The 15915-nt window shown below is 38.0% G+C and overlaps 2 protein-coding genes across 2 annotated transcripts; both read right to left on the bottom strand.

Moving 5' to 3' along the window:
- Nucleotides 1–399: 399 nt before the first annotated feature.
- Nucleotides 400–11037, bottom strand: pdpk1b (3-phosphoinositide dependent protein kinase 1b). The gene is made up of 14 exons (XM_084740044.1): nucleotides 10853–11037; nucleotides 8129–8425; nucleotides 7877–7919; nucleotides 7628–7765; nucleotides 7328–7472; nucleotides 7124–7221; nucleotides 6904–6979; nucleotides 6709–6777; nucleotides 6384–6480; nucleotides 5559–5732; nucleotides 4475–4692; nucleotides 4221–4278; nucleotides 2870–3022; nucleotides 400–2731 (listed from the first exon to the last, which is right to left on the bottom strand). Exons 1-14 carry the CDS (start codon nucleotides 10874–10876, stop codon nucleotides 2618–2620), a joined length of 1704 nt encoding a protein of 567 aa, XP_084596170.1. The 5' UTR covers nucleotides 10877–11037; the 3' UTR covers nucleotides 400–2617.
- Nucleotides 11038–11336: 299 nt separating this feature from the next.
- On the bottom strand, nucleotides 11337–15904 carry tsr3 (TSR3 ribosome maturation factor). Its single transcript, XM_084740048.1, has 7 exons — nucleotides 15525–15904; nucleotides 14520–14730; nucleotides 14174–14367; nucleotides 13887–14054; nucleotides 13092–13146; nucleotides 12157–12381; nucleotides 11337–12074 (listed from the first exon to the last, which is right to left on the bottom strand). Exons 1-6 carry the CDS (start codon nucleotides 15643–15645, stop codon nucleotides 12240–12242), a joined length of 891 nt encoding a protein of 296 aa, XP_084596174.1. The 5' UTR covers nucleotides 15646–15904; the 3' UTR covers nucleotides 11337–12074; nucleotides 12157–12239.
- Nucleotides 15905–15915: the final 11 nt, after the last annotated feature.

The raw sequence follows: 15915 nt of genomic DNA on the forward strand, positions 1-15915 counted from the left end.
CCCAGGTCTGCTTGAGACTGCTGAGGAATACCTGTATAAAAGATGAAAACTACTAAACTGACATTACATCACTGAGACAGTCTATGTACTGTAAAAAGCAGTTTCCTGACTCTCACAACATGCTGCTTGCTACAATATGTTATTGTATTTTATTCTCCACAACCATCTTCTGACCCCATGGTTGACAACCACTGTTCTATGACAGTAAACTGATTGTCTTTAGGTTGGGAACAAAGACATTTGAGAGTGTCACCTTAGACTTTGGGAAACCATGATCAACATTTTCTGGAGCAAACAACCAATTAATTCATTAAGAAAAATACTGACACTTAAATCGATAATGAAAATAAGCGATAGGTGCAGCCATACTTTAAAGTAATTTCCACGACACAAAAACACTGATGATAATGGGCCGGTACTTTATTTACATGCTGCAAAATGTGAGATGCCATTGCCACTGAATGCTGCTGCTTTCACTGTGTCATGACTGTAGTTGTTAACAGAAGACAGGACACATGGCTTTATTTGTATGCCTAAATCCCTACATGCTTTAATTACTGAACTACCAAGCATTAAGTGGAAAATCATTCAACATCTACTGACCTAGCGCACAAATAATCAGAGAGAGAATGAACAGATTCATTAAATTATCAGAATATGATTAAATCACTGAGCAAATAGAAAATGTATGATATAGTAAGAAAAAAGCTGTAAAATATTATAGTTTACAATAATTATTCACATTCAAAGGCTTTACATCTCAGAACATACACAACATGGCCCCTGAACATGACTTCAATCCAAATATGATTCATATATTAGAATTTAAATAACACAGAATGAACTAGAGGCTAAACAATAGCCATCAAATAACCTTATACAAGAATAAAAATACAAAAACTGTATCCTAATAGCATTGCATTACTTGCTTCAGATTTTAATAATACATCATCTGTACATCACAGTTCTAGTCAGTTACAAGCCAGGTAGAGTATTCCATACACAATGTAACCGACTGCCATCGACTTGATTCGAACAATTTTTCTAACGAGAGGAAAAACACTTCTCTAGTGCTTCCTGAACTTTATAGACAGATACAGCAATGTCATCGGTTATTTGGATCAGACAGATATCCTTTAACTGACATCCAACCACATCGGGCCCCGGGCCCCAGGGCCAGAGGGGTCCTATTCACCTATACTCCAGTCACACACTGCACACACAGACTCAGCTGAAGGAAGAGGACCTTTGGAAAGGACCTTAAGGTAATATGTCAAAAATTAAAAGCATTATGATAATACATATTGCTAAAACAAGAGCACAAGTTAAATCAATCGCTTTAATTTCTATTGGGCCAAACGTCAGAATGAAAAACAAACAAAAAAAGGCGGGCCAATGAGCCCGTTGAGGCAGTTCTGCCATCTTGTCCACAACAGCTTGACTGTGATTGCTTCCGTGAATGATAGTATGTGTATGTATCTCTGTTGATGATGAAGGTTTTCTGTTCAGCATGGGGTGGTCAGCACATAAGATTTTGTTTTCAATAGGACGTACTGAAGATGAGCCGACTATCCCACCGAAAAAGAAAATTGAAGAATTCACACCACAAAGAAATAGCCAGTGAATGGTACAGAACAGCCAAATCATCCAATAATAATCGCTATGGTTGCCAATGCAGTCAAAAATACCCACCTTTAAAACTTGAATAAACTATATCTCCAGTGCCCTAGGAGAGAGAAGCGGACAAGGCTGAGCTACAAAACTGGCCATGCAGGAAAGATAAGCAAGTTATGATTAGGAAGTACAAGCTAGTGGCATGTTTACCCGCCCCCTTTTAGCAATACATCCTCAGTAACGGCAATGGAAGGCTCACACTTACACAGAGACTGATTCAGACCCATGTCTCACTGCAGACCGGCACTCTGCTTTGTTACATCGAGACCTTAATTGGACTGCAATAAGCAAGTACCAAGAGACTTTAAAATAAAAAAAAAAACAACTCAAATACCATGGGAACATTTGGGCTCTGACAAAAATATATATAGGATTTGAGTTTGGTAAACGTGTGAGACTGAATCAGCTTACAGTATCTGTTACAACTATGGAGTATATGCAGTAGAAGTGGGGCCTGACTACAGCTTGCACGTACGATGTAGGATTAGGATATGGTTTTAATTAAGATATCAGGATAGGCTCTGGTTCATAAAAGCTAGATTGTGTGTTATGTATCATTGAAGCAGGAAACCAGTCCTTGCATTTTGAAGATAGTCCTAGCGGTACCCAAGCTTGTGTCACCCTACAGAACAAGCTTGCCCTTCTCTTCCCCCCCTTGCAGAATGTACAAAAAGCAGATGTGCATGGTGGCAGTCTTATCATCCATACATGGAAAAATGCAATAGAAGCCTCACAGAGAGCACAAAGAACAAGCAAAGCAACCCTGAATCCAAAGTTGTATTTTTCCCATGGTTCTACTCAGGAAAACAAACAAGGTCTAGATGCCAGCGTCTCTAAGAGTTTGTTTACATTGCGGTGATGAAGGGCACTAAAGAGGGTGTTACTCTGCTCAGTGATTGGCCTCAGAGCTAAAGAGGAGCGGCCGCAAGGAGGAATCGTGCTCCTATAGGCCAGGGTTTTGGTGCCTTTGATAGATCTTTCTCCACACTTCCTGGATCTTCTTGCACCATCTGTCAGCATTTCCACTGGGGTCCATCAAATAGTATGTTCGGTTAGGCTGCAAACATCACAGAAAATAAAAAAAAATAAAACAAGGGAACCACATACGTGAAGAGATTCTAAACAGTGGGCAAGTATCAACACGCTGCTGGAGGAAAAAATTCTGGACGGACATCAGAAATAAACTGTTGTGTACCGTGTGAACAAAGAAGGTTTTGAAGTTCTTGGCCTCGGGACGTAGCTCTAGGGACCAAGGAATCTCCCCTTTCAGGACCTTGTTGACAGGATCCACGTAGTACAGGTGTGGTCCTTCAGTGAGAAGCAGCTGTCTCCGTCGAGCAAACAGACCCTGCAATGGAATGCCACATGTCTCGAGACATTAGTTCACCAATAGAGGGGGCTATGAGGCCAATGAGCTTTTCCTCACTACAGCAGGGGATTCCCCTTCATATATGCTCAGTGGAATACCATGGGAAGTGACTTCATTTATGCTGAGCCAACTTTAACTAGAAAACCTGTTCACATTTTAATTTGAAAACACAAACTACTGTACAGGCTAGTTGGCAGAAAAATCTTTCAGGGAAAGATCATCTCAAAATTGAAAAAATACATTTCTCCTCTTACCTTAAGTGCTATTGATCCATCTAGATTTTTTGGTGTGAACTGATGAGTTTTGCAGATAAACTGTAGAAATGTCTTCCTTCTCTCCAATATAATATAACTAGACAGCACTCAGCTGCTCAAAGTGCCAAAAAAGTACATCTGAATAACTCAACAGTGATATCTCTTTCCAGAAATTATGACCCGTTACTCAAAATAATCCGACATAATTATCTGACACTAAAACAATCTATACAGATAATAGCACTACAGGTAAGAAATATCATATATTTTTGTTTTTGGGATAAACTGTTCCTTTAACCTCTTTTAAAATTAAAAAGAATTACAATTCTAACATATTTTAAAATACACAAAATTACAAATAACATATTTTTGTTTGTGTTTTTGTTGCTGAAATATAGAAAAAAGTGGACAATCCATGTCATCTACAACATGTCTATTCAGTGGTCATCTAAAAGATTGTCTCCTGTTGAAGATCTGAGTTGATGAAGGATAAAAGATGGGATTTAACTTACATATAATGTATGTGTCTATTTATATTTAACATATTTTATTTAAGCTGATCAGATATGAAGATGAAGATATGAAGATCGCTTATATGAAGATATGAAGTTTTTCCATTGATGAGGAGTGGAGTGTTGTATGTCTTGTTTTGCTTTCTGTCTTGTTTCTGATTTATATCTTGGTTTGATCTGATATTTGTTTTGTCTCCTCCTTGACTGTACTGTATGTACATCTGCTCTTTTATGTGTTCTATTTGTGCCTTGCTCTGTAACCAGTTGCCCTTAGGGGACAGAAATAGAGTTGAAGTTAAGATTACAGGTCTTTGTTGTGTATATAGTGTGAAATCTAAATTAAATCTTGTAGTATAAATAAATAAAAACAATAAATAATATAAACATTTCAAATAGCTGGAATTCACACACCTTTCGTTTATCCACTGGGCCCATTTTCAGGATGAGGTTATTCTCCACAAACTGGTGCCTGTGTAAATAACCAACATTAAATTACTGACACACCTTCCTGTCACTCGAAGATTCATCTTCCCCTCAATAAATAAATGCACTGACAGCCATGAGTAAGAATTTGATTCAAGAAGGATTCAGATTTAAAAAAAACAAAGGATGGCAAGCCAGTATACACACAGAGAAGACCAGGTTGAAACATTAGAGGCGTTTACCAGGGGTTTCCAGAGGTCTGTTTGTCCAGCAATAGCTGCTTCTCTTCTTCAGTGAACTGCAAGTCCAGCTCAAAAGAGTTATTGTCTAGGTCGTGGATGTACTGCTCAATGTTGCTGCTGGACCTCTGCGGGGGCGTGGATTCATGTGGCGACAGGGAGTGTGATGAGCTGGACTGGGCCACCTGCATGTTGCTAAACTGGCTCAGGAGGTCATCATACTGGGATATGAAATCAGAAAGAATGGTTATATGATGTTGGGCTGAAGATTTGGGGTTTGTTCACAGATTGGGGGAATCTATAGAAAGAATAATGTTCACAATAACTTCTGGGTAGAAAACTTCTGCGTCATGTACATATAATTTACTGGCAACAAAATGTTCTGAATATTATATCAAAGTTTATATCTTATTCATCTAAAATGATGGGGGTGCTTATTTGTGATTTAATCATAACCACAACACTCAGAAAATAAGATTTTAATTCCCTGATTCGCCAGTTTTCTTGCTACCACTGCTCGTTCTCCTCATTTAGTCTCTACCTTATTAGACCACTGATGCATGCTCTCTCTTTCTCTTGGACACAAACAAAACAAAGCTTCTTGGTACTACTATTTTGCAGCATAAACTACAAGCCAGACCCACACGTTCAAGCCAAGTACACAAAATAAACTAAGCGAAGACACAACTGGGAGAGTATCATCGTTTGGTCCAAGAACCTGGATGGTGCCCAGGTTCAGAGATATTTCAGGCTGACTTAGTCTGACCAGCATTAAGATATTGCTGTTGGGTGGTTTATCAAACACAATACATAAAATAAGCCCAGCAGGAATGTCAGCTAGGTGGGACCACTATGTTTGACTTTATATTTAAAAAATGTACCAGTAAGAGCTGAAAATGGCAACAGAAATTAAAAAAAACTTGCTGTTTTATCCATGGGATGCATATCAACTACCAGTTGTTTACACAGAAGTGACTTATCATTAACGGAACATCACAGTGTTTTATTCTGTTTCTTTCAACAAAGCATCACACCTAAGCAAATTATGCAGAGAAAGAGAGACTAAGACCATAATACAGTCTCTTACATTTCCATAGCAGTCCTCATCATCTTCAGACATGGCTGGCAGATAGGGGGTGAGCTTGGGGGGTGTCTGTATGTGTAGGTCACTCCAGGAGATGGTGTCGAAGAAGGGGTGCTGCTTCAAAGGGTCGTACCCTCCCATCTCTTCACACCCAATCCGCTTGGATGGGTCCAGTGACTGAGGCAAAAAACAGAAACAGATACAATATGTGTTTTCATGAAGTAGAAAAGCAATAAAAAACAAACAGCACCAGCACAGACGACTAAAATATCACATTAATGCCCCCACAGATATCAGGTTGTGTTGTCACCATACTGGTATTTCCAACTTCTATCCAGTATTTTGAAAAATACTGATATTCAGGTCAACACCACGGGAAATTGACACAACACTGAAATTTTAGATTTTATTCAAAGATAAACATAAAAAGGCTTGAGATGAAATCTAAACCTTTAGAAACATTCATTTTTTTCTCTTTAGATCAGGCGTTTACAAATAACTAAATTATCAAATTACATAAACCTAGAAATGAAGTTAATAGTGCTGTGTCTTCAGCACAGTAGCATCTAAATTAATTTACTTATGACCATCGTCAAAGGAGGCAAGGCTTTGTTAGCACTTCAGCAGTGTCTGTCAACTCATTTTTGGAGAGAAGAGAGAGAGAGCGAGAAAGCACAGCTGGGACCATTGTTTTGATTCTGCGGAACTTAAGCATAGAAAGCATTTCAAATGTTCAGTATTACTAAAAATTGATATTTTTGACAATTTTATTATCAGTGACATTTAATTATATCCCATATATATGAATAACAGTAGTTGATGACATACCAAAAGCTGTGTGACGAGATCCTTGGCTTTGGGGAAGAATTTCTCTGGGAATTCATACTCCAGCTTTATTATCTTCTGGAATATTAGGTACTCATTTCTATAACATATGAAATACAAGAGGAAAACAACAAAAAAGAGGCTGTTAGGGAAGTGATATTACTGAGATAAGGTTATTCTCACACCTGGCATTTGTTGCAGTTGAAAAAACTTTCAACTGTAAACTTTAATAGGAAGCTAGACATGCAACAAGATCAGCCATTACTGAAGCATGGAATCAAAGAGCATTATAATTGAGCTGTGACAACAATATCCCCTTAGTACTTACCCAGCTCTGAATGGTGGTAAACCAGCCACCAGCTGATAGATAATACATCCCAAGGCCCAGAGGTCAGAGCTTTTAGACAAAAAAAAGGAAAACAGAAAAATAAATGTACAGATGTGATGCCACTCTTATCTGAGACATAAATACAGAACAATAATTAGCAAGTGTATCTGTTGCATGATGACTAAACTTAATTACCTCTTGCAGGCTGATTTCTCTGTTAGTAGCTCCGGCGACACGTACTGTGCTGTTCCAACAAAGGAGTTTGCTCTCGCTGTGAAATGATGGAAATTAGAGGTAAAAAGATATTAATAACTTCATACTGGTCACAGAAAGTAAAACGCTACATTCATGTCATTCTTACACTTGCTATACTTATGGCTGAGAAGAACAAGTAAAATCAGGATTGTGGTTATACCTTGTTTACTGTCTGATGATAACTGTTTTGCTGTCCCAAAATCTGTTATCTGAATGTGCATGTCTTCACTCAGAAGAATATTCTCTGGTTTCAGATCTCTGAAATTACAGAAACAAGTTGTAACATATGAGCAAAACAAATGCTTCACAAAAAACAGCGATAAAAAAGGACTGATACTTTATTATTGACAAAACAAAGTCTTACCTGTGTATTATCCCCTTATTGTGTAAGTATTCTAGAGCACAAACTATTTCAGCTGAGTAGAATCTAGTACAGGTCTCATCAAATGAACCAATTTTGCGAATGTATTTCAGGAGCTCTCCATTCTTTGCGTAGCTGAGACCAAAATCTAAGAAAAGCTAGTTAAGGAAGACTGATTATGAGAAACTGATTGTTAAAAAAATATCCTATCAATATTATAAAATCAAATATCAATGACAAAAACGACTCTTAAGTTATTAATATACAACATACCTTAACATATTGGACTTGTTAAAAGGATACACAACTTCTCATCATCTTGAAATGTGAAGTAGAGCTTGACGAAGAATGGGTGATCTAGATTTGACATCAAGTCCCTTTCTCTTTTCACGTACTGGGCTTTGTTCTCCTTCATAATATGGCGCTTCTCTAAAATCTTAACTGGAAGAGAAAAAAGAAAGTTTTGGGACAAATTAGTAAAAATACACCAAACAACTTTTGTATCTTGATAATATAGTATAATTCACCAAAAGCTGATGCATTATTACTTACTTGCATATTCTTTCCCTGTTACCTGCTCTCTTGCCAGGACAACCTTTGGATAAAAGAACGGAAAAAAAAACAACATGGCATCTTACTTTCTTGTCAGTCTTGAGAGAAAATAAAGTAACTCTTTGGGCCTGTTTTGTCAATTCACCTCAAATGAACTGAGGATGACTCATCCAAGTACATTAATCAAAAGAATGCTAGCATGTAGCAACATCTACCCAGGTATAATTCAAAAGTGGAATGCAAGCTACATACCGTCGAGAAGGAGCCCTCTCCCAGTATCTTGCCAAATCTGAAGTCCTCTGGCTTCTTTTTGCGTGGCTGGGGGGCCTGCACAGCTGGCTGGGTGCGGAGGTCTGAGCCCTGGCCGCCGCTGCTGGCAGACGCTCCTACAGCACGGGCCTCTGAGGCTGAGCCCTCCATGCTGGGACAGTGGCTACTGCTTGCGCCTGGGATAGCAAGTGGCGAGCAGGAGTCCGGGTGGTTTCTTACCATTGATGGATGCGAGCAGGAACAGATGACAACGCTGGGCTGAATGGGCACAACATCATACTGAAACAGGAGAGGGAACATTGAGAATATATCAGTCAGCTAGGTGATGAAACTGTAGTTCTTAATTTCAAAAAAAAAAAGTCCATTTATGGTAGATAGTGTATCCTCACTTGAGAAATATGGGGGGATACCTGGCATCCTAGTCTAAAACTGTCACAAAGTACCTTTTACTTTTAATGCACTCATAAACTACAGCTGTAAAGGTACGATTCATCCCTTCACTCCGGTTACAAATTGATATGTTGGCAAGCCTAGGCCCACTATATCAAGCAACCATAATAAAGCTGGATTTAGTCATGAAACCATGAAAATTTCATATCATGATTATAGTGACAAAACTATTATGGTATTATTAAAATGCCCTGAAAATGTTCAAGAAGCACTGATACACACACTGAAAACATTTCAATTAGGTTTTATATGGAAAACCTCAATGATTTAAAAATGTCATCATGTCTTTTGCAATGTTAACTGTTGCTGACTTTGGTTAATGATGGATAGTATTTACAGTGAGCTTTTGAAAGTGTGATAATGAAATATGGTTTTAATGATGATTAAAATTTTTAATGGTAATATTAATCATCAGGAATTTTACAGCGGTTCATCATGAAACTGGTAATTGTTTCATCCGTAGCAGGTAATAAAATCAGAATAAATAGTGGGAACGGCTTCCAAAATCAATTTGTTTATGAATATCTATATATGGGAAAGAAAATGTTTTATGTTTATCACTTTGAACCTTCATTTGAATTGATTGTTAAGCCTTATTCATCATCCTGTGAGCTAACAGATTTAACAATGGTTTGGTTATATAGTGTATCATGATCCACATTTTCTGAAACCCCCAAACAATTAAGGGCAAATAATTATATATCTCCTAGCTCAGGTTAAAATATATCATTTGGTGCATTTTCTGTAGAAGCTGTATGATGAAAATAATATAATGTCCAGACAAGCAATTATCCAACCTATTACAGAAAAAGTGCCTTTAACAATAGAGGAGAGACAGTTTAGAGGATGTGGATCATTTAATGTACACCCACTTTCCAGGGTCGCTGACTTAAACATTCATATTAGAATATAATAACTTAAAAATTTACAATTCTAAGGGAGACCACTTGATGAGCAAAGTCTAAAATTGATAAGGACATGAAACAACTTTTGAAGAAGCCGCTTCTGAGCCTGGTGATGCCACCCTCCAGTGTTAAAGTTGTAAAAACTGTGTCAAAGTTACTACTTTCGTGTGACAGCTGTATTTACTACCACAACTGCACGGAACTCATCAAATTTGCATGTACATGATCACACTGACATGGCAGCAAACGCACGATAGACCCATTAACTAAATGACTGTTGAAAACTCATACAGCGACGAGTTGTCCTTTACAACAATCTGTTTGGTGCGTGTACCAAAGTTAGTTATTTTTAACTTGCTGAACTACAGTAACACTCAGTGCTGATGTTGTTCAGCTTGCAACACAGTTAACGTTAGTTAGTTCAGTTGGCCTAGCTTCTTCTCATTCAAAACCAAGGTGTGGCCATTTAGCTGCCTTATCCGGACTTGACTGTATGGTTGCCAGCTGGTCGTATAACTATTTGCTGACCATTTACTACTGGTCAACAACGTGATGGTTGATAGAAAATGTCAGCTAACGTTAACCTAACCCTGAGTACTCGGGTAACAACAGGCCTGTGCGAACTTTCTTTGCTAACTAACGCCTGCTAGCATGCTAACGTTAGCGCCTACTGCCTTGTCAAATAATGCCGGCCATCACTGACAGCGACTTATAAACTTAACGCTAACAGCCAGTCAATTAGCTAACGTTAGCAAGACAGGTAACACCAAAGTAACTTCAAAACCTCATGCGATTTTCACGTAACGTTATTAAATCGTGTTTAAAGTTGGAGTGCCAACATTAATATCGAAATTTTACACTTAACGGGTTGACAATCAAGCAACACGATGTTAACCTTAAAAAGCGATCTTCTAACCAAAGGTAGAACGCAATAAAGCTAACATTAGCTTGTTAGCAAGCAGAAGCATCGCTCGAAAGCGCGAACATGTTGAGCTAACGTCAGCCAACAGATAACGCTACTGACCAAGGGGAAATGGTCATACATCATATAAAACTAATAGCAAGCACAGCTAAATGCTAAACCAGCACCGAATGATTCGACGAACCTTTAATCATGAATCAAGCCAAGTGTTGGACCACCGCGAGTACCGTAGCAAACATTAGGTACTGTGTTAGCCAACATTAGCGAGCTAACGATGCTAGCGAGTCGTAGCGTTAAACGATCTTTTGCGGCTAGCACCGCTCTTCAAATGAAGGCCCGACGTAACTATTTGTTGTCAAACAGCCGCCACACTGTACATTTTCAGAACCGGCTTCGAGCTGTTATTCACGTTAAAGTTGCAACACTTACCAGCTGACTTGTAGCTCTTGCCATGGGAGTTTTCCGCGAGTATTTATTTGGAATAAAATAATTAGAGAAGCTCCAGTAATGGCTGCCTCTGCGCCTTCATTTTCGAGTTGTGACGTCGTTCCACAACAATGTTACCGCAGGACAGCAGAGGAGAGTCCCGCTGTGTCCGCCCCCCTCGCCACATTTACAACCTACTGAACTTCATCTTACTGATACGGACTGAGTCAGACGGCAGCAGTTGTTCATATTCAAATACCGCAGTAAACGTGGCCTACAAACCGTCTTTGCGCCGGTCTGTTTCAGACTGACTAATAAAGCGTTGTAGCGAGGTATATCTACAGGTCTTTTACACCATCTTGACTAAACTTTTCAGTAGAAACAGGCTGAAATCATGCATCATCAACCATGTGCCTCCAGCCCAGATTGTCAACCCTGTATAAGAATATACATTTTTAATAATTTATAAACTCTTTACATTAAAAACATACAATTTATTGTAGAATTTTATTTTTTGTATACTTGTACAAAACTGGATAGCCTGAAACTGCCTTTGGTTTACAACCCTGATTCCAAAAGAGTTGGGACGCTGTGTAAAACATGCATCAAAACAGAATGCAATGATTTGAAAATCCTTTTCAATCAATATTAACTTGAATACAGTACAATGTTTTTAATGTTCAAACTAATAAACTTTATTGTTTTTTGTAAATAGATACTTATTCTGAATTTGCCTGCAACATGTTACAAAAGGTTGGGACAGGGGTGACAAAAGACTGGGAAAGTAGACACGTGAACTGGCAACAGGTGACAGTATCTTGATTGGGTGCATCCTAGAAAGGCACAGTCATCTGCCAGCAACAATGGGACGAGGCTCACCACTTTGTGAAAAACTATGTGGGCAAATAATCAGTTAAACAGTTTCTTAAACAGTTTAAGAAGCATGTTTCTCAACACACAATTTTAAGGAATTTGGGGATTTCACCATCAATAATCCATAATATCATTAAGAGATTCAGAGAAATCTCTGCACACAAGAGGCAAGGCCAAAAACCAACAGTGAATGCCTGTGACCTTTGATCCCTCAGATGGCATCGCATTAAGAACACATGATTGTAAAGATACCACATGGGCTTGGGAACATTTGGGAAAACAACTGTCAGTAAACAAAATTTGTTGCTGCATCTACTAAAGCAAGTTAACATTTTACACAGCGTCCCAAATCAGGGTTATACATATATATATATATATATATATATATATATATATATGTATATATATATATATATATATATATATATATATATATACATCTGTGTGTTGAAAAAGTTTTGCCAGTCCTTGTAGTAAAAGATCCACTGAAGAAAAATATGCTTTATTGTGATGTCTTTCATTCAGTCTCTTCCTCTTCATCATCATGATGTGGGACTGTTCTCGACTCAGTGTCACTTTCTGTTTTTTCATCTTCTGCCTCATCTTCGTTGTCCTCTGAAGTGTCCGTATCCTCACTGGAATCATCATCTTCAGGTGCACTACACAGAAAAATACAACAGTTTGACAAACTTAGTATCCATACTCGTGGAACACGAACTAAGAATATTAAATAGGTATATAGGCATATTAAATAGGTTAAATCCCTATCTAATATACGTTCTATGGTTAAAATAAGATGTTTCCTCCTGCACCTACTCCCCAGACTCAAAGCTCAGGCAGGCTGCCAGCAGACCACAATGATAGTGACCCTATACTAGCGCAAGATGAGAACAACATTATACTTAGACAATAACAAGTGACGAGTCCTACACTGTAAGTTGCTCAACTATTTATAACTCTATCAATTGGCAATTGATGTAAAAATGTAAATGTAAGCCTGTTCTCCTGAAAACAAAAGCCCACTGCTCTGATAATACACATTCTGGAGTTGGAGTTCAGTTACTGCCTGCTAGACTCCATTAACATAATGCTCAGCGTAAATGTTATAAACATCTACTCTTGTTATGACTCAAACGGACACTAACTCCTTCTGTGAGCAATCAGCATTAATTTTGGGTAGGTCACGTTCTGTTGCAAATTTATAAGTTGTATACTATGACACACTACTTTGAGAACAAACTTTTAAAAAAGCTAATTCTAAAAATGGGCCAACTGCGGACAATAACGTGGCTGGATCAGTACTGACAATTCATTTATTAATATATGCATCACTCCAAGAAAAAAGTTTTTGAAGTTATAAATTGCTTACCACTGCCGTCTGTTGAGATTCCTACATTCTACTCCTGAGTTAACATCAAATGGATCTGTGAATGAGACAGATGATTAGCTTTTGTTTAGAAGAAAACTGCTTGGCAGTAGAGGTCATAACCCAGCAACAAAATGCATTTTTCCAGAAATGTGGGAAACAATTAGCCTAGATCCAGACTTCTAAATCCCTGCCCACTGCTAATGATTTATTAAGCGATTCAAATAGAATCAAATTACTGAAGTTAATAAAAGGCAACTCCATCTTATTATTGAACATCAGCCTAGGAAACAATAAAAGGAACACTCACATCAGTAATAACATTTTTTGGAAAAAGCTTCCAAGAATTATGGGTCAGATATCACAACTTACAGTGACCCCTAGTTTTTGCTGAGTCATATTACTCATAAGTATTTCATGAAGTTTAAAAGCCTGAAGAACTATATTTTATGATATTCACATCCTGAAAATAAGTATGAGACCAGTGTTTCTCTAATAACAATTAAACAAGATGAGTCACTGTAGAAATAAAACTACAAGTGTTGGAGCAACTATGAATTTATATTTTAGTCCAGTTTCCTTGAAACATTAATCATGATTCTGCCATTTTTAAGAGGAGCTTTCACTATTATAAAATATAACCTATTTTATAGCTACATGTTGCACATGAAGGCAGGCCAAAACTAAAATAAGGACAGATGTGGGACTAAAACCCAAATGACCCCAACTACCTCTGCTTCACAAATATGTAGGGAAAACACTGGATAAGACCCCAGTTGATTTCTGCCCCATTTTTACCAAACTCCTCCTCCTCTGGTTTGGATGTGAGAAAATCCTTTTCTACAGAGAGCAGTTCCTCCTCTGATTGGCAAGCAGCATAGCGATCCAGCAGAACTTTATTGAGCTCCAGGAACACTGTCCCCCATTTGAATTTCTTCAACAAGAGCACTGCTAGTTCTTCAAAACCTGCAAAATCAGATACAGTGTGTTATAGCATCACTGCCACAACGTGTAACAGGATACAAGAAGCAGTCAGGAGGACAATACAGTGCACAATTCTTGAGTAACTATAGCTAAAGCCTTACCTACAATACAGAATGTGGCAGCAAAAGCCTCAACACAAGACAACTTGCAAGGCTTGCCGTAGTTGACAGGATTTGCAGCCACCAGGTATGGCAGTAACCTGGGATGGGTTCCAACCATCTTGTTGAAGGGAGTCTCCTCCAGTTTGGCCCAGGAACAGTCGATCACTGCTAACCCACTATGAGCCACAATCTCTCTGTGGATAAAGATTTATAACGCAAAGTAATTCATTGCCATCTGATCACAATAAAATATCACAAAATCAAACTAAGAACATTTGGACATTTAGATTCTTGGAGAATAGTGATTTCAATGGGTGTTATGTGGAGGAAACAGCTTGACACCTACCTGTCTGCTGGTGTCACATACTTTGTGCCCATAGGACTCAGTATGAGTCCGTTAAATCTCTGATTGAGGCGCAGGTTGCGTACAAAGCCCTTGCGTACCAGCTTTCTGCCAGTACAGCGTTTGGGATCACAGTGACCCAACTCCCACATGGCAAGTGGGCAAGGCAGTTTCACCAGAGGGGCCTCTGCTCCCTCCTCTAGGTGAAGACTTGCTGAAAAGCACAGTGACAGAGGACAAAGTGTAATTATGATGCGAGTGTGAAAAAGCTTACTCAAATACAAGTTACTTACAAATTCAGTTTTCATTTTTAATAATTTTGCACATTTTCCTCAATGACATCTATCTACTTGGGTTGTCAACATATGTCAAAAGATCAATATATTGTGATACTGTATAGCAATGTGATCTATTGATTTTTTTTATTCTAAGTTTAGTAAATTGACATAGCATAAAGAACACACCACCATATACATAAAATTTGAGTTAAATTGTTTACTTTTTTACAATAAGGGCAGTGATGATAGATAACTACACTGCATGTAATCACATTATCACAAAAGTGTTTTTGAGAATGGACACAGTATCACAAAAAATAATATCATGGTTCTCAGATATATTTATATCCTCTTGTACCCCAATTATCAATAACTAAGACTGCTTACTTACTACATATTTACTTCTATGGCATGAGTTAACTGAGGTGGTGTGCTTTCATTTAAAATAAACATATTTGAAAGAACATCAACAGTCAGCATTATTTTACACATAAACTATGAACTTAAGAGATTAATACAGCAAGGCTTATGTCTCTGTAACAAAACACAGGAATGTCATGTAAATCTTTTACTTATAATTTGGATACGTTTGTCATTTCTAGAATATTCAATTTAGCATTTTAGACAAGAGAACTATCGCACACTGTCAAATCTTGGTCTTGTAGACAACATGAATAACATGAGACAGTTTAACACAATTTTGGATTGCAAATACTGAATGTATTATTACCTTCAAAAGCAGTATGCATTTCTTCTGTAAAGGCCTCCATGGATTTCCCCTTCATTTTATGCCTTTTATCTTTGCCCTTGTTGTCAGGGCGGACAAACTTGCCCTGTTTCTTACGTCCCATGTTGCAACCGGTGGACAGCTAGTTAGCTGATGCCAGATTACAGCTGACCAGCATCTGTTTACTTGCTTCACTCCGATATTAGCTAGATAGCTATCCCGCTGACACCAGCATGCCTGAAGAATTTATCTCGCAAAACGTAAATGTTTCGTATTTTGCCTACGCGTGCACGTTATAAAAATTAAATATATTCTCGCGATATCACAATTTACCCTGCAATGCTTTTATATATAACTTAAAAAAAAGAGTTAACTTGATTCTAGCCACTTTACA

This window comes from Lutjanus erythropterus, chromosome 17, assembly GCF_056507025.1.
Source record: "Lutjanus erythropterus isolate fLutEry1 chromosome 17, fLutEry1.hap2, whole genome shotgun sequence".
NCBI lineage: Eukaryota > Metazoa > Chordata > Actinopteri > Lutjaniformes > Lutjanidae > Lutjanus > Lutjanus erythropterus.